At 47.6% G+C, this 17,554-nt stretch overlaps 8 protein-coding genes across 8 annotated transcripts; 4 read left to right on the forward strand and 4 right to left on the reverse strand.

The window, feature by feature from the left end:
* Positions 1–278: 278 nt before the first annotated feature.
* On the reverse strand, positions 279–1,180 carry BUD23 (18S rRNA (guanine(1575)-N(7))-methyltransferase; the record flags this gene model as incomplete). Its single annotated transcript, XM_031146672.1, has 2 exons — positions 279–1,101; positions 1,158–1,180. 2 exons carry the CDS (start codon positions 1,178–1,180, stop codon positions 279–281), a joined length of 846 nt encoding a protein of 281 aa, XP_031007724.1.
* Positions 1,181–1,465: 285 nt separating this feature from the next.
* SVP26 lies at positions 1,466–2,238 on the forward strand (the record flags this gene model as incomplete). Its single annotated transcript, XM_031146673.1, has 3 exons — positions 1,466–1,535; positions 1,598–1,831; positions 1,907–2,238. The coding sequence occupies 3 exons, from the start codon at positions 1,466–1,468 to the stop codon at positions 2,236–2,238; spliced, it is 636 nt and encodes a 211-aa protein (XP_031007725.1).
* Positions 2,239–2,605: 367 nt separating this feature from the next.
* Positions 2,606–3,253, reverse strand: LHYA1_G001694 (uncharacterized protein; the record flags this gene model as incomplete). Its single annotated transcript, XM_031146674.1, has 3 exons — positions 2,606–2,774; positions 2,952–3,064; positions 3,125–3,253. 3 exons carry the CDS (start codon positions 3,251–3,253, stop codon positions 2,606–2,608), a joined length of 411 nt encoding a protein of 136 aa, XP_031007730.1.
* A 251-nt stretch (positions 3,254–3,504) lies between these two features.
* Positions 3,505–4,699, forward strand: pxr1 (the record flags this gene model as incomplete). Its single annotated transcript, XM_031146675.1, has 3 exons — positions 3,505–3,527; positions 3,581–4,622; positions 4,679–4,699. 3 exons carry the CDS (start codon positions 3,505–3,507, stop codon positions 4,697–4,699), a joined length of 1,086 nt encoding a protein of 361 aa, XP_031007731.1.
* Positions 4,700–5,499: 800 nt separating this feature from the next.
* LHYA1_G001696 (uncharacterized protein) lies at positions 5,500–6,619 on the reverse strand (the record flags this gene model as incomplete). The annotated part of the gene is made up of 5 exons (XM_031146676.1): positions 5,500–5,503; positions 5,551–5,933; positions 6,061–6,201; positions 6,287–6,437; positions 6,525–6,619. The coding sequence occupies 5 exons, from the start codon at positions 6,617–6,619 to the stop codon at positions 5,500–5,502; spliced, it is 774 nt and encodes a 257-aa protein (XP_031007728.1).
* A 710-nt stretch (positions 6,620–7,329) lies between these two features.
* LHYA1_G001697 (uncharacterized protein) lies at positions 7,330–10,947 on the reverse strand (the record flags this gene model as incomplete). Its single annotated transcript, XM_031146677.1, has 1 exon — positions 7,330–10,947. One exon carries the CDS (start codon positions 10,945–10,947, stop codon positions 7,330–7,332), a length of 3,618 nt encoding a protein of 1,205 aa, XP_031007729.1.
* A 1,927-nt stretch (positions 10,948–12,874) lies between these two features.
* LHYA1_G001698 (putative transporter) lies at positions 12,875–13,328 on the forward strand (the record flags this gene model as incomplete). The annotated part of the gene is made up of 3 exons (XM_031146678.1): positions 12,875–13,026; positions 13,077–13,183; positions 13,237–13,328. The coding sequence occupies 3 exons, from the start codon at positions 12,875–12,877 to the stop codon at positions 13,326–13,328; spliced, it is 351 nt and encodes a 116-aa protein (XP_031007732.1).
* A 31-nt stretch (positions 13,329–13,359) lies between these two features.
* On the forward strand, positions 13,360–15,088 carry prlL_2 (MFS transporter; the record flags this gene model as incomplete). Its single annotated transcript, XM_031146679.1, has 9 exons — positions 13,360–13,454; positions 13,503–13,676; positions 13,724–13,777; positions 13,825–13,851; positions 13,997–14,126; positions 14,188–14,198; positions 14,249–14,293; positions 14,356–14,493; positions 14,596–15,088. The coding sequence occupies 9 exons, from the start codon at positions 13,360–13,362 to the stop codon at positions 15,086–15,088; spliced, it is 1,167 nt and encodes a 388-aa protein (XP_031007733.1).
* Positions 15,089–17,554: the final 2,466 nt, after the last annotated feature.

A 17,554-nucleotide genomic window follows, 5' to 3' on the forward strand; every position in this document is an offset into this window, starting at 1 on the left:
TTTTGATAGTGTCCTCGGTATACTCCAACTCTCGAGTCCATGTTGATCTCCGTATTTCCAAGAGCTCAAACTCCTCCTGGCGTCTCTTAGTGGACAAGAAGCACGTTACTTTCCCAATAGGTACGCTCTGGGGATGTCTCAAAGTCACGTAAAGGAAAAGTACAACGACGGCAAAAAGGTAGCAGCATAGCCAGACTTTTGCCTCACGCTCTCTATCTTGGATATCATAATTCATACCCCATCCCAAACGCCTTCCAATGCAGCAGCATATCCCCCGCCTAAAAAGCAATATTCCTCTTCCTCCCCGTATACTTACTCGAACTCTTGACTACCTTTCCTTTCCTCTCCATCTGCTCCTTCTTCCCCAAAATCCACTTCTTACTGCCCTTCTTAACCTCGCCCCTCTTCTTCTCTCCATACTTCTTCCTGGCATCCACAACATCCACCCCATCCATTCCCTTCACCACCCCCGTAATATCCCCTCCTCCCCCATCAATGTCACCTCCACCAACGGTCAAAACCAAATAAGTCTTGACACTCTTCGTCCCCCCTCCATCCTCCAAAATACCCGCCCCAAAACCAGCCTTAATCGCCGCACCACTAATCATCGTCCGCTGCTGTTCATTCTTCGGATAGAACTGGCAAACCGCACGTCCCCCCCTCTTCAAACTAGCATACAGCCCATTAAAAAACCGACTCAATCTCCCCATCACACTCACCTCGCTACTCTCCGCATTACACAGCCACTGAATCGCACTAATACTAATCGCAGCATCGAAACTGCCTGCGCGAAACGGCACCCCCTGCCCAATGTCCGCGAGTAGTAGGTCGCCCTCGACGTCGCGTTCCAGAGCCGTGGCTAGCATGGACGGTGAGATGTCCAGGCCGATCCAGGTATGGGGACCGTTCTGGGAGGCGGGAATCGTGGAGAGTATCTCGCCTGAGAGCCCGGAGCCGCAGCCGACGTCGAGGATTAGGGAGGGCGTGGGCAGGGAGAGGAGTTCGAGGGCGCGGTGCGTCATTTCTGCTTGGATGTTTTGGATACGCGAGGAGGTGGTGTATTTGCGGGCTTCCGTGTCGTTGTAGTGCAGGTCGGGGGGGCTGGAGGTATGGTATGTTAGAGTGAGGGGGGATTGATGGGTCGAGGGGAAGCGTACAGAGTATCTTCGGGGCGAGACATCGTGGTGGTTTTTATTTGATTTTTTTATACAGATGAATGGTTTATAGTTTGTATGTGTTTCTGGTATCGACCAGGAGATTCTTTGTTTTGTTGCGTAGAATTAGACGGACTTTGAATTACATGAAATTTAACTAATCGCAAGTATAGCGGTGACTTTTTTGTGACCCTCTTTTTCTGCCCCTCCTCACCGCTAACAACCATGCCATTTCCAGCTTCATTGCGGCCACTTCACCACCTTCTTTCCACAACGGCCATGCAATTCTCATAGTTCCAAAAGAAAACACAATGTGGATCTTGCCGCTCGTCGGGTACATTGGCCTGGCCATCGGCTTTGGCTTCTTAACCCTCGCTATTGGTATTTTCCCCCCTTACCTCAAAAGACCAGCTTGCCTTGCCATTTATTAATAGATGAACAAGCTTCCGGACTCTACTACCTCGCCGAGCTCGTCGAAGAACACACCGTAATCGCCAAAAACCTCCTCACCCGGCTCATCTACCTCGTAATCGGCATCCACATCTTCCTCTGCCTCGTCGATGGCTTCCCTTTCAAACTGGCCGCCGTGAGCATCGTCTCGCATGTTGTTTACTTGGGGAATATGCGGCGCTTTCCAGTGGTAAAGTTGACCGATCCGCTATTTTTGACTTCTTGTGGTATGTTATATACTCCCTCTCTTCTCCTCTCTCTTATGTGTAGATTGGTCGTGATGGAAGGCTAATGAGAGACAGCACTTGTACTATTTAACCACTTCATCTGGTTCTCGCACTTCTCCGCCCCTTCCACCTCTGCCCCACGCTCCCGCTTCGACATACCTGACATGCCAACTTTCACTGAGATTGCATCTTTCTTTGGTATCTGTGTATGGATGGTTCCATTCTCGTTATTTGTGTCCTTGAGCGCGAGTGATAATGTGTTGCCGACGATGGGCAGTGAAGAGCCTGGGGGAGTGGACAAGAATAGAAGGCAGGGGATGGTTAAGGTTATTGTTGATATGGTGAGGGATTGGATGGGAGAATTGGGACGGATGGCGGGGTGGAATAGGCCGGATCAGGGTTTTTGATTGACGTCGTGTATAATTATGAAGGGCAAAGCAAAGGCACTTTTGGGCGTTGGTGGGATAGGAAGGCTAAAACGAATCAAAATGTCTATGCATACATGGTTCACTTGGGCTAAGCTTGTTGTGGTTTGAGTGATAGATTGTGTGCTAATGCAATGTAATACCAGGTCCCAGGGGTATCTTCCGTCTGCCATATCCCTTCATAACACCTAAAGATTAGTGGTACATGTGTGTAAGTGTATAGCAAGTAAGTATAGCAAATCGTCAAAATTTTCATCCTGTAGGAGTTCAGCAGGTGGTCAAAGACTTATTGTCCTCTCAGTGCCCTTGACTCACCTCTTGAGCTATCCTCAAACACTCATCATTTTCCTTACTCGATATCCTCCATGCGACCAGCAAATACAGCCTCCATCTGAACGGCGATGGTAATGGTGTGCTCCTCGATCGAGAGCATGCTGGCAAGGATGAGTTGTTCAAGTTTCTCCCGCTTAGTGTTCAATTTCTCGAGCCTGGTCCACAATTCCTTTTGATTCTTAGTGCTAGAAACGCATCAGTAATCGAAGCCGCCTTGAAGCTGAGCGAGCTCCTAGGGAGTAAGTTGGGTTGGAAGGAAAGGAGCGGTCGAATTTGAAGTCAGATGATCAAGGGAGAAAGTGGGCCAGCGGACCTCCTCGACGACACATTGGGGAAATGGCGAGAGTGCAGCGCAAACTTACACTCTACTCTTTCGAACCGCAAACAGGGTATCGATTCTGGTCTCAACTTCCTTGACTCTATTGTCGTAGCTGTTCTCAATTGCTTTCCGCTTCTTGTCTCGGCGCTTTTTGCCCTACAGAACAGCAGGTTAGACAAGGATATTTCTGTGTGAAGAAATCTTTTAGTTTCTCACATCATCTACCATGCTTTTTGCAGTCTTCAACATGTCCACCGTGTTTTGTTCGGTCGAGACTGGTTGCGAATCTTCCTCGGATTCACTTTCGATGGTCGATTGGCTTTTGCGTGGCTGGCGAGGGGCCATGGTGTGAGTTTGTAGGAGTTTCTTGAGGGCTGGATAACTGTAGTACTTCTCACCAAGTTTGGTTGTGAACTTGCGTTCGGGGAAGAAAGTTCGAGGGATGAAGTATAAAAGAGTAAGAGGCGCGTTGGCCAATCAGATACTAGCGCGCTGTCCGGCCCGCCTTCACCGATTTTTTGAGATTCAAAATCGCATCTTTTTCTCGATAAGAAACCCCCAAACCCAAATTCCGAGCAAGCTCTTCAACCACCAAGATGGGACTCTCGGAGGGAAAAAAGTAACAACTATTGACTCCTGATATTTGACTCCATATACTGACATAAGCTACAGGCGCATTAAGCTTTCTCACGACCCAAACAATACGGCATGGACCAACGACTCTTCGAGCTTCGGCCTCAAAATGATGACAGCCCAAGGCTGGCAACCTGGAGCCCTTCTCGGCGCAAAAGATGCCCCACACGCCGAATTCCACACCGCAGCCAATGCTTCCCACATCCGTGTCATGCTCAAAGACGACAATCTTGGTCTCGGAGCCAAAATCGGAAGCGGGGTCGGCCATGGGGAATGCACGGGCTTGGATATGTTTAAGAATATTCTGGGGAGGCTTAATGGAAAGGAGGAGGATGAGATTGCTAAAGAGCAGAGGTCGAGGGACGATCTTAGGAGGGCAGTTTATACGGAGAGGAAGTGGGGAAGTCAGCGGTTTGTTAAAGGAGGCTTTTTGATTGGGGATAAAATTCAGGATTTGATTGATGGGGAGGCCGATCGGTTGAGGAAACTAGGAGATGAATCATCCAACTCGAATGATACTAGCTCAGAGTCCGAATCTGAAGAAGAAGCCCCGGCCCCGGTTGAGAAGACCAAAAAGTCCAAGAAGCGAAAGGCTGATGCAATTGAAGAGGCTCCTGAGGTTGTCGCTGTGAAGGTCAAGAAATCGAAGAAGAAGCGGAAGTTAGAAGCAAGCTCGGAGGATGCGGAAGAGGTTGTAGCCAAGAAGGCGAAGAAATCGAAGAAGGATCGCAAATCGAAAGGAGAGACTGACGACACTTCTGATGAAGCAAGGAAGAGACGAAAGAAGGAGAGAAAAGAACGGAGGAAGGAGAAGGAAATTAAGAAGAATAGGAAAGAGAAAGACAAATCAGGATCCGAGGAAACGACGAAAACGTCCAAGAAGAAGTCGAAACGAGAGAAATCCGGCCTTGAATCTTCAGAGTCTTCACAAGCCACAACAAAAGAAAACACACCAATGATACCCACTCCGGCCCCATCAAGCGGGACCTCTACCCCAATGATGCAAGGACGACATGCTGTTCGGTCCCGGAACATTGCTCAGAAGCGTTTGGCGCATATGGATATAGCGTCATTAAACCAGGTAAGCTCTCCATTCCAGGAACTTTCGGCTCAATATGGGTTACTGATACTTCATAGATTTTTATGATAAAGTCATAGACTAGACTTAGACTAGACCTATACAAGTACTGTTTTGATATCCAGTTGAAGAGGCGACGCCTAAACTTAGATAAAATCTGAAACCACGGAGTCTAGAGTCTCCTAGAACCGATACAACTTCCTGCTTTCTGTATTCACTGGTCGGCACACAACCCATATCTCGCGATATCTTTCTTTCATCTTACCGTCAAAGTTAATGTCAACTTCAGGTAAAACTGTTTACCGACGAACATTTGTTTTTGATGGCAGTTTCTGCGAGTCTTAGAACTGGAAATCATACTCACAGGCGCCAAACTTTAATTCTTCCTTCCATTTTCAGTACCACCCGGCGCCAAGCGGCATCCAAACTCATGCCTTCTCCAATATCCTCTCATTTCACTGTATCGTTCGCCACTTTCCTCGTGTCTCTCAAGTGAGCGGGGAGTGCATTAGCTTGGTTTTGTTTTTGCCATTGCCCATGCAGCACTGTTATCACTATGGCTAGACGGTGTGGAAAGCCTAGTCATGTGAGACAAACGGTCACAGATATTCATTTGTGCTTATTTTGAGGGTCTGGAATAGTAAGCCGTAGCTTTAAAGAAACCGGTGTACTTTCAACGAAGGGAGAACAGGGATGGTGCAATGTTCTATGCGATGATGATCCTCTTTTCTGTATCAAAAAGTTTAATTCATGCCGTCCAACTCTAATGTCCCGATTCCCAACCCAATCCCGATTTCATTCGCCATCCTCCCATGCCAATAATCTGTCTCTAGCAAGACACCGAGAGTCGATCCAACTATCTGGTCGTACGTACACATCTTCATCTCTCCTCATCAATACGACTCCAACCTTCCCACACTACATCTCATACTCATCCTCCACACCCATAAAATCCTGCACACGAACCCGAAACATCTCCTCCGGCCTCCTCACCGGGCCCATCTCCAGCAACCCATCTCTATCCGTCCCACGACCACTCCCCCTCCCCACCCACCTCTCAAACACATCCCTCTCCCGCATCAGCGCCAGCCCAATGTCGCTCAACAGCTCCTTCCCCATCTCTCCCCGCTTCGCCTCAAACACATCTGCGTCGAGATAGAACGCCACCTGGTGCGCTAGAAGCCGTCGTATAGCGCTGTCCGGTGCCGTGTGCGCGCATACGTAGCCCCAGCAGCCCATGTATAGCGAGTGGTGCTCGCGGCGGATGGAGACTATGGCAGCCAGAACATCGTTTCGGAGGCGTGGGATTAGGAGCTTGGATGGGACGTTAGTTTTATGGTCTTTCTTGTACGGGTGATTAGGGGAGAGCGAGATGCTTTGAGCACAGAACGGTAACATATTCCTGAAAAGAGGGAAGAGTGGAGGGGGAAGTTTGGCTTACAAAGTCGGCGAGGACCCAGAGTTCAGCGAGTGAGCTGACTTGGACTTTCAGGGCGCTATGGTCGTCGTTCGGAAGTGTGAGGTCCACCGTCTGCGTGTACAGCCAGTAGACCAGGAGGCGGACGGCTCGGGTGGTTGTGTGCTAAGCTACGATCAGTACGTTTCGGTATTGAGGGATATACAAGGCTAAGGTAGACCATCCAGGGAATGGAACAAGAACAACATACCTCGAGCCCATAAACCTGCGTTTGTCCCTCAACAAACGGACTATTGAAGGCGGCGTTGAAGACGGGCGAGTGATGGCATGCGAATTCCTTGTGTACGACAAACACTTCGGACGTATTGTGGACTTTCAATTTGACAAGCTCTTGTGGCTTCCTGTTCCAGCATGTTGTTTTAGCTCTATTCCGTTCATTAAGGGAGGATGTTTAAGTATATTTTATTAGTTGTTTGGTTATTGCTTACCAGAATCCAGGTTCCTTATTTTCCATTTTAGGGATTGGTAGTCTGCTTTTCCGCGAGGAGAAGCGTCCAAGTATAAGCGCTTTGATAGGCGCCATTATTTGTGTTTATGTTTTGTAGAGTTGGTAATAGCAAGTTTAGATATCGATCGGATTTCCTTGGTGTTATTGCAGGGATGCTATGTGGTTGTGGGTAGAAGGGGGTGTTTTATAGCTTCTCGTCCGGGTTAGGAACTTCCTTCTTACGGCGCGGAGTTACAAGTATCATTCACCAAAGTTAGGTGGAAGGGACAATATTTCATTCACTCAAAAGTTGTTTATATGGATGCAAGTACTTAATGTATAACTATTGTTGCTTTCATCCCTGCGGGACATTCGCTTCCCTGGGACGTTTGCTTCCCCCGACTGTGAATGAAGCGAGTGAAGGAACCGACTATTAGTCGAGTAACGGTAGAAGTACAGAATCATAATCGGTAGCCGATAACGGGGTAGAAAGGGCAATGTCACAATACGTTTCCACTGGGAGTTATATGAGTAGGTGTATTGTTGGGTTCACAGAGGCAGCAAAGGTCACGAATCACATCTTAAATCTTTACAATATGAGGTATCAGGCAAAGCTTCATTGTATCGTAACTCATCCCACAACCCCGCGCAAGGTATTCCAAAGCAAAGACGAAAGCTGACATATCAGTCATGGTATCTATAGAACATAAGAAATCGTTATGACCAGGCATCTATATATACAAAGAGGAAAATTGGTAACAAATCCACTACCAGCTTCATAAAACAGGTTTTACCAAAAACTGATTTCATTGGGGGCCATAATAAGGCATGTTCTGTGGTGAATGTTGACCATAAGAAGTATTACTTCCAGGTGCACGACTCATAGGCACTTGTTGGAAATTCTGCGCGGCATTTACAGCCATGGAATCATAACCGTAGCCGGAATCATTGATGCCAAGCATATTCGTGGTTGAATAATTTGAAACAGCAGCCGGGGCAGACGTATAGTCTTGTGGCATGGAAAAGCCAGAGGCTTGATTGGAGTTGTAGCTCTGATCAGATATCTGATGAGAGAAGCTGGCGTCTAAAGAGCCATAACCGCGAGATAGATCCACCTTATTAGGCTGCGAGAATCCAGAATTGGCAGGTGCAAACCCCTTGTTTTGGTTGACATGGCTAACATTACCGGAGTCGAGCGACCCAAACGCCCGGGGTTGATCCATCTGGTGGACGCCAAAAGCATTTGGGTTAGAGTACATATTGTTTTGAGCATACATGGTTTCCTGGGTCATTGGTGTAAAATTTGTAGATGATCCAGTGGTTTGGTAGTACGTCGAATGATTGAATCCCGTTGAAGGATAAGGTGAAGGCATGGGGACATGGGGCGAGATGCTGTCCATATTAAACGGACTAGCAGATTCCATTTTTTCCCTACCCCCAGGAGTTATGGGAGTCAAGATTTGCTCCACCGGGCTGATGATTGTGTTGGCATCAACATTTCTTGCTGCAACAAGTTTCAGAACGGGTAGACTGATGTGTTCCATGTGTTTCGCCAGATGAACTGTCAACTTCTTCCATGTCGCAAAGGATCTCCCGCAGAATTTGCAAGGCTCATCCTGTGGTCGATTCTGCGTTTCATGGTGGCACTGTTCTAACATTCCCCACGCTGGCTCAGTCAACCGAGCCTTCTTGATAGCGGCTTTGGTCTTTTGCTTCGGCTCTGGAAGCTTGTGCTCCCGAACAAGATGTTGCAGAAAGTTATCTTTGCGATAGCAAGGGTGTCTGCAATCCTCCACTTGACATATCCACCATTCCAAGTGACGATGGCGCTCATTCTCATGTCGAACCCAATCAGCCTTTCTCTTGAAGGACTTTGGTTCCTTGCACTTGTCGTACGTGCAAGTAAATGGCTGCACGTCTTCATGAACATGTTTCGTCCAATCTGAAGGCTTCTGAAACTTCTTGGCTTTAAAACACAGTTGACACTCAAACTCGGCTGGAAGATTGCGCGTTGGGGGCATTGGGACGCCCTGAGGAAATGTTTCCCCATTGAGAGCACCTTCTCCGGGATTGGAGTCATTGTCGGAAAATTCTGTAACAAGCTGCAAAGGTCCAGTCTGCTCTGCGTCGCGCGGCTGGCCCTTGGCGTCTAGCAAAGTAGCACTTCCTCCTAGGGATATGCAATGACGGCCTGCTGCACAGTGCTGGTTTCCAATGGCTTGCGAGTGCTTGACCCGTAGATCAAGCAGATTTTTATATCGTATTTCTTGTTGGTGTGCAATCCTGCTTACTAGCCAGTTGTATCGAGGGTCCATGTCACCATTCAAACGCCGGACATGAGCTTTGAATCCTTCATAATTGGGTACTATAGGATCCGCTTGCTCGTCTGATTCGACCTTCATGTCGGCGTCGTCTCCCTGCTCGTCGTCATCATCCTCATCCTCGTCCAAGTCCTTCGGTTCCGCTTGCTTTGGTTCGGGTTCGATTGGCGGTGAAGCCAGCGTGGGAAGTGGTGGACCTCCCTGACCTCTCCAGAGATCAACAAGGCCTATCTGGCCCACCTTCTCTTGTGACGTCAATTCACTTCTGCTTCGAGCGCGCTTGATCACAGATCTGATACCAAGATGATTTGGGCTCCTGGGGGAAGTCGCCGTTGCGCTGACTGATCCAGAACGCGTATGAGTAGCTCCCACGGCGGCGAGGGGGCCAGCCATATATGCAAAAGCTGTGTTGATGCTCGGCGTCGGGCGTTTGCCAAAACTCGAGGTCCGCGGTGGAGGCGCCAGAGTGCCCTGGCTGTTCTGTCTCGAATGGGGCATTGCGTGAACCTCTTCCGGAATGTTCTGTGTACTTCGAGCACGCTTCAGCTTGCTATCGCTCCTGTTACGAACGATATTTGCTATTCGATCAAGCCCTTGGTCAAATAAGCTGTTCTGACGAGGCCTTTCGTATTCTTTTGACTTGCTAATTGACAGTTTCTTGAGGAAACTGCCGTCCGCAACTGCATCGAAATCTGCCAGGCTGGGCTCACTACGCCGCCGAGTGCCCCAAGTGGCTGCACGTGAGGCAATGGAAATTGTATCCGCATTCCGCTTGAATTCTCGAATGGCATCGTTTGATGTCGGGGGTTGAAATGTGGTTGTCAGTGCGAACGGAAACGATGGTGCGTCGTTCCAATGGCGAGGCTGTTTCATTAATTGCCTATCGGCCTCGTTGAGAGGGGCGCCATCCTTTCCCTCGGGGTGGTAATATACTTGACCCTCAATTAATCTGTTCTCATGTACACTTTCGGCGTCATCAACCAGGGGTATATTATTATTTTCCTCAGCAGCATCGCGTCCAGGGCCCGACTTCGATTGTTGGTACCACTCCTCATTGTTCACAGGAAAATAGGATTGGGCAGGCTTTTCATCATCCGCATCACTACTCCCGCCAGCTTGAGACCTCCACTCCTGGACCTCGATGTTTTTGTTTTCAATGCGCCGCCGTTCTTCTTGTTCTTTTAGATTCGGAACTTCTGCATTTGAGATTACTTTGCGTCTTTCCGGGTCCAAACCCGATTGGCGGGTCCTGTCATTCAACATCCAGGATCCATCTTCGTCTCGCAGAATATGTGCTTGGGCATGCATCATGTTTGGATTTGGTAATTCGGCACCAAAATCTCCCATCTGGTTATAATGGCCAACAGGTTGAACAAAGGCTCCCAGTCGACTTTGTTCGTGGTCTCCCCATTGAGACACAGTGACATGCGGACTACGCTCGAGATGGGCCATGGTGCTCGGCTCAAAACTCTCCGCGCTTGTATGACTGCTTCCACTTTGATCAGGAGTCAATTGAACAGTCGAGTTATTTGCTGGAATAAGAGGGTCAAAGGCCGGAAATTGCGAGGTGTGTAACTCGTCATTCAATGGGCGCCGAGAGGTTGTTGTGTTCGTCTTCAGTTCATTGGCAATACCTTTTGGAGATGATATATCCGGCACACTGCTATTTACCGGACTTAGCGGGTATGTTGATGCCGTAAAGGTCTCGGTCGATGGTTTGCTTTCGAGTTGAGGTGGGAGGTCTGGCAGAGAACGGTTGAAATCAGGCGGCTGGTAAGTGTCGCTCGAGAGAAGATTCGAAGGGAGCGAGTCAATTCTACTGAAATCTACCCCGAAAAATGGATCTTCGATCTCAATCTCGCTGAGCTCGCTCTGTTGGTAGGTACTGTATTCAGAGAAGCTGTCGCCAGACGTGCTATTTAGGTTATTCGACGGACTCGTGGAATTGCTGTTGATTTGAGATTGGTTACAGGGAGATAGATAATTGTTACTGAATGGCGGATTGTTGAAAGGTGTACTGTTCAGCCCCAGGTCGTCGACGAGTTCTCGTGATTGTCGAGGGTCAACAGAAGTAGAAGCAGAGTTGTAAGTTGTTGAAGACATCTGTGGGACAGGTGCAGGAGGCTATGTACTCCTGAGGAGCTTTATAAACTGTTGCACTCGCAGGCCTGTCCAAAGGTCTTTGGGGGTGGTCAGTAGGCAAGCAACCAGGAAGTGGTCATTGTGCAGCCTTGGGGATAGGTCGGAGTGTGCTATGCAATGCTTCGTATGCGGCGCGGCTGGCCAGTGTACAGGCCAGGTGGAGAAACAACAGAACAGGTGAAGCGCTGAGACGAAGCTGTAACGACGTAAAGATACGCAAGATTTCAAAATGGGACTGAGTCTGAAGAACAGCTTTAAAACAGTAAGTTGAAGAAGATCGAAGGAAGGCCGCTGGCGCAGGAATAAGCGTAGGGATGTACTTCGTAAGAGAGAGGAGAGTGGGTCACGATTGCCGCCCAGAGGCTAAGATAAGATGGGATGCGATGGGATGTGAGTGAGGGGGGGCATCTGTTGGTGTTTTAGAGAGACGAGACGCTTCAAAAAGAACGCCTTGTGCTTAAGCCCGTCAACCCAGATGCAAGAAAGGGCTCGAGAACCACAGACACGACCATCCAAAACTGCTGCTGTGGCAGGCCATCAGAGCTCGCTCACGGTGAGAACATGCAGGCACCTCACCTGGCTGACAAAATCCCTTCCATAGCGCCCAACAGCGCCGAGGAAGGCTGGGAGAGAGCGGGTCTGATAGGAGGAGGCTCAAATACAGTCTGCTTATGACAGGGAACGGGCAAGGCAGACAGAATTGAGAGCAGAATCAGCCCCAGTCCTACCCTACCCCCAAAGCTCGCAAATCCGTGGCTGTGCACGGCGCAGCGATCGCCATCATTTATTCTTCGACCCGAACAGTCTCTGATCCATCATTGAAAGATGCTCATGCTTTGCTATTCCCCAGAGATGGCATCAATTAATCAATGGGTGCGTTTAGTGAAGATTGTGGCCCTAGGTAAGTACCCTAGGTCGATATCAATATCAATGATATCCTCAAGCAAATAGAAGATATCGCATGGAGCATTCGAGCTTCCTATCTCCGTTCCGTTTCATGAACTACTCCATCTCTTGCAGTCTGCAATTTCTCAGAATCCCATAGTCGGGGTGGACAGCAGAAAATGTCCCAGAGAGGCACAGCCTCTCCAAAAGCAGTGACCGATTTCTATCTCCGCAGCAAGTCTTTTGCGCTGCCCTGCCCCACCTTGGAAATCCACAGCCTCGTGTGTTTCATCAAATCAGAACCAACCACTTTTGTGAAATTGTTGCATTTTCTTTCTCTTATTACATTGATTCTGACCTCAGAGTATGACTAGAGGTAAGCAACAGTATGTTTCACAAAGGAAAAAAAGCCAGCCCAAATCAAGGCCAAGCTCAGATCAGAAGCCGTTGCCGATTCAAATCGCCCGAGTTGCCTTAGTTTACAAGTGGATTCTTATATAAAAGAGCGCTTGTGTTGTTAGACGCGCGAATGGAGAATTCCGTCCCTACACTAGCAATATCAAGTGGAATTTCAATACTTTTCATTGCGTTATGTCTCGAGCCTATGTAGCCGAGTGCAGGACACGACTTCTCAAGTGTTAAGCTTCCCAGTTCAATAAGCTTTTCTTCGCCAAGGAAGATCCAACGTGTATCTCGTTGTGCAGCAGTCATGTTTCTTGGCATAAACTTCGGTTGAAGATTGCTCTTCAAAATCCATTATTGATGCCGCCATAGTGTTCCTTTGAGTTATCGACCAGTCAAGTAGGACGGACCTCATATGACCCCTCACTTCAAGCCGGACAAACTCGCAAAGATGCGGGGATCTACATGCGGTGTGAGTATATTTCGTTCGTGCGTATCCCCAGAAACCCCACTCTTCAACCTCCACAATGTTACTTGAACTCTGATGGCACCCGAGATCTGGCCTCGGTATTCGTACTCTTTGATTGAAAGTACTGGAAATATGACAAGAACTAAAGTAATACCGCCAACGGCTGGCGATTTCGATGCACTTGAGGCGATGGAGCCTACTGAATATGCAGCGAAAGAGAAAAAACTTGTTCGAAAAATAGACCTCAGGCTCATGCCTTGTCTCATTTTCATGATTGTTCTGAAGTACACCACCGCCTCAGGTGTAAGCTGAAATTTTTGACAATAATGTTTAGCTATCTCGATCGGAACGCACTAGCAAATGCCCGAGTTCAGGGAATCGAAAAATCTCTCGGTCTTCATGGCGACCAATTTAATACGTGCATCTCGGTTCTCTTTGCTGGTAAGCAACCGTTTCTTTCTTTAGTCCATCCTCAAGTACTAATTCATTAGTAGGATATATCGCGCTTCAGATACCCTCCAACGCCATATTAGTTCGGACGCGGCCAAGTATTTACTTGGTAAGAGGATATCTGCCGTATTATTGATTGTGGTTCTAATTTTTTGCTGCCCGTATGCATGGCGGTTTGGGGCATCGTATCTGGCTTAACAGCTGCGGTGCATAACTATACTGGCTTGGTTCTCGTCCGGTTCTTCCTTGGATTTGTCGAGGCGTCAGTACCAAGCTCAACAATATTTTCATGATTGCTGATACGACCCAGCCCTTATTTCCCTGGAGCTCTATTTCTACTTTCGAGTTGGTATACCAGAGAGGAATTAGCCTTGAGAACCTCGATCTTGTATGCTGGAAGTCTTCTTTCGGGAGGCTTCGGTGGCCTTGTTGGAGCAGGCGTCCAAGCGGGTTTGAATGGATCGCGTGGAATTGTTTCCTGGAGGTGAGTTCTTCTTGGAGACTCAATGTCCATATTCTGATTTCACTGAGATGGCTCTTCATAATCGAAGGATCGGTTACCGTCTTTGTCTCCATATGCGCTTCGTAAGTCTTCTATGCACATAACATCCAGCAATTACTAACGTATTCAGGTTCATCATCCCAGATTTCCCGCATACGTAAGTTGATTTCCCGGGGCATGATTGATTTTTCTACTGCGGGTGTTTCAGGGGCGTTTAGTCTCTTAAGAGCTTATTCCTCTCGAGAAATTGTCACTCGGGCTTTAAAATTCAGACAATACTGACTACGAGATGTTGATAATAGGACTAGATGGTTGAGCCAGGAAGAGAGAGCTATTGCCACGAAGCGGCTTCAGTATACAAGTGGAAGCCATGACACTGAACGTGGCTCGCTTTTCTCCGGTGTCAAGATGGCTGTCATGGACTATAAAGTCGTAAGTTGTTGCTCGGAATATTTGCAAGAAACCCCAATATTGACTTACCTCTCTTCTCTAGTGGCTCCTAGCGTACCTACTCCCCTTTCCATTATTTTACACCATCAACTAATTCCTTCCAGGGTGATAATCATAACCAAGACTAGTGCCGGTGCAGTGACATCCTTGTACATCTCTCCACGAACCTTTAATCCGCATCTCAAGTACTCCGCTGATAGAATCGTCACAGCATCCCCACGCTCGTCGCGACCTTCAACTATAGCCGTGTTGATACTCTCCTCCTCGTCGCTCCTCCTTACGTCTTCGCCACCATCATTGCTCTCGCAATCTCCTATTCATCCGACAAACGCCACGAGCGTTGTTTCCAGTAAGTCAAGTTTTGGTCCCATGCCGGGATTTCGTGGCAGTCTTAAGCTCTCTACTAAAACCCCCCGCCCCAACGAAAAGGCCAAGCTAATTCCATGCATAGCATCGTAGTCCCCATCTTCTTTGGCATGGCAGGTTTCATAATAGCAGCCTCCACCACGATTCTCGCAGCACGGTACCTCAGTTTATTCCTGATGTTAGGAGGTGTCTATGGCTCCTATAACGTAGCTCTCGCTTGGATATCCTCCACCCTCCCCAGGCCCGTGGAGAAGAGAGCAGCAGCAATCGCCCTGGTCAACACTGTGGGGAATATAGCCCAAATATACTCTCCATATATGTACCCCAAAAGCGACGGACCTAAGTATTTGACAGCTATGATTTGCAATGCGGCTTTTTGTCTGGCCTGTATTGCTGTCACGCTCGGATTACGTTGGTGTCTCATGAATGAAAATGATAAATTGCAGATGCTCGAGGTACAAAGCGCTGCGGACGCCGCGGATTCCGATGGTGTGAAAGCCACTCGAGAGGAGATTGTTGATGTCAATGCTGCGGGCGGGCTCGTAGTCCTAAATCCTGGATTTAGGTATGCGCTCTGAGGGTAGACCAGAAAAGTGTTTTGTCGCATGCTGGTCTGGCGAGAGGCATTATGCGAAGTCAGTCAAGTCAGGCTGTTCCACCTGTGTCGTCTGCTGTAACGCTTTAGAGGTATTGGGAGTCATTTGTTGCGATATTAGACGAGTAGGATATCCTCACTCCAAGCACCTTTGAAACCAAACCAATTCAGATCATCATCCATCTCATCCACGAACGCAATCTCGACCTGCGTGATCTTTAGCTCGGCGCCGGTGTTAAATCCAGCCTTGGTCCTGTCCTCCTTTCGCGCTTATTTAGACTGGGAATAATTCGAGGTAGTAAAAAAAAGGAGGCGTACGGAAAGGGTAGGAAAGGCTAGGAGAAAAGAGCATGTATAAATGCATTGAAAGTTAGATGAGTTTGGCCATGCTGCCCTCCAAGGCTATTTCAAGAGTCCGGGGTGTAAGGAATTGTATTTCTAAAGGAAACATTATACCCGGATGGAAATCTTAAGTGAATAATGTCTAAACCTCCGGAAGAGAGTAGCCGCTTGGTCTACAATTACAGTCAAGGTACGCAATGAGAAGAGCTTCTTCGGTAATAGCAAAGCTTCACCCCTGAAGAAGTTGGACAATATGCCAGTAGCCAATTGAGCGTGGATGAGACTTCACCAGAGCCAAGCCAGTAGCACATACCGAATTAACGATATACATAACTTCCAGCTCTCCTAATTGCCCAAAAACACTAGGTGATTCAAGAGCTTTTGATACTTCAGAGTCCCAAACGAAGTAGGAGATTCTCCTCATTGAGAATAAGAGGATGATACGTCGAAATAGTGAGTTCTGGCCTAGCTACGGAAAGGTTGTAGGTAACCGCGAGAAATTTTATGAAGCACTAAGTGTATAATTGAAGCTTATTGTGAAGGAATCCAATCGTGATGTGTTATGCAGCATTCTAATAAAAGAAGTACCCCTAATAGAACGTGTGGGATTTCCTTTCCCAATTGCAAATTATAGCCAAGACTATCTACAGGCTACCGCGCGCCGTGAAGCTCTTTGCCAGCCTTCGCCGCTGAAATTATAAAAAGAAATGTCGCAATGAACGCAGAAAGATCGGGAAGATCACTGCCAGTTTTGTTCAAGGACACTTTATCAGCCCTATGTGTCGTGTCATGAGGTTGAAACCCAAGGGGTCTTTCTGGAGTCTCATGAGATCCTGATGGATTCTTTAGCTGCATATGCAAATACATCCGAAAACAATATATCTTGGGCCATTTTTATTCGGTTTCGGGACTAGCAAGTATTCTTCGCAGTAGCGCTTACGTTCTGGACACTTTTTAAGGTAGCCAGAATCCTTCAGCACTGCAGCAGAAACCCATACAGTAAACTTCAGACCTCGTGCTTTTAATGGCCACGTGGAGAAGTGGGAATTGCTCTGCATCTGTGCCGTCTCATGTGCCACTCCTCTACATGCCAACCCCACAAACTAGATTGACTTGAATCTTATAAATAGCGTCAGGTTTATTTATACTCGATTTTTTATTAAGTTTGACTGTCCCATTATAAATACAGTACTTAGCTTAGATATATAGAATCCGGTAGGTCTGACTGGCTCTTACCCTAGTATAGATCCTCAAATCTATAAGATACAAGCAATCTTGGAGTGAGCCTCTAAGTTGGGGCCTTGTAATGGTCGGATTTGAGCTCTTTAAGTGATGCGGAATATACATCTATGGAGTGAAAACAGGGGGATAATCAGACTTAAAGAAAAAGTGAGTAAATACAAATACGAAAAGCCTCTTCTGCCAATAAGATTAATAAAAAGGCTAAAATCAATGAATCGCTTTACACATCTCACAATATCTAGGTATCATACACTTAATGATTGCACGGAGGATCACACTTGGGACACATTATATACTGATAGCGCAATATGATACCAATTCTGGAACGAGTATGCAGGTCGCTAGAAGTAGATTGGGCAAGGGATGGATGATGTTGCATGACTCTGTAGCCAGAAGATGGTGGTGTACTCGCACCCAACTTGCTTGGCTAGTCTAATCCTACTCGCTGAATACTTGTCCCCATTATTATTATTGGTATAGAAGATAGCAAGTAACCATGACACACACCAGAGAACGAGATAAAAGAACAGGGAAGGGCTTGCTGGAGCTGAAATTCCAAAGGAGAACCAAATTGTAGAACTATGCACTCTTGACTTCTCACAATTCCACCTAGGTTTGTGACTTGTATGACCAGCGCGTTTCAAAATAGACCGCAGAACAATGATGTATGCAGCCTTTATTATGTTGTCCTTGAAGCCTCGATGAATTAAGAATCGTGATCTGAAAGATGAGGCGAGAATAGTACCGAGAGCATAACGCATGAAACAGTTCAATCAGTTAGGGTCCAGTCAGATAGCCTTCTGGTAACGATGCTGAGCTCAGGCTTAATAAGCAATACAGATTCCCCAGCTGATACTTCCGAGGA

Source organism: Lachnellula hyalina, assembly GCF_007821495.1.
Source record: "Lachnellula hyalina strain CBS 185.66 chromosome Unknown contig00024, whole genome shotgun sequence".
NCBI classification, from domain to species: Eukaryota; Fungi; Ascomycota; class Leotiomycetes; order Helotiales; family Lachnaceae; genus Lachnellula; species Lachnellula hyalina.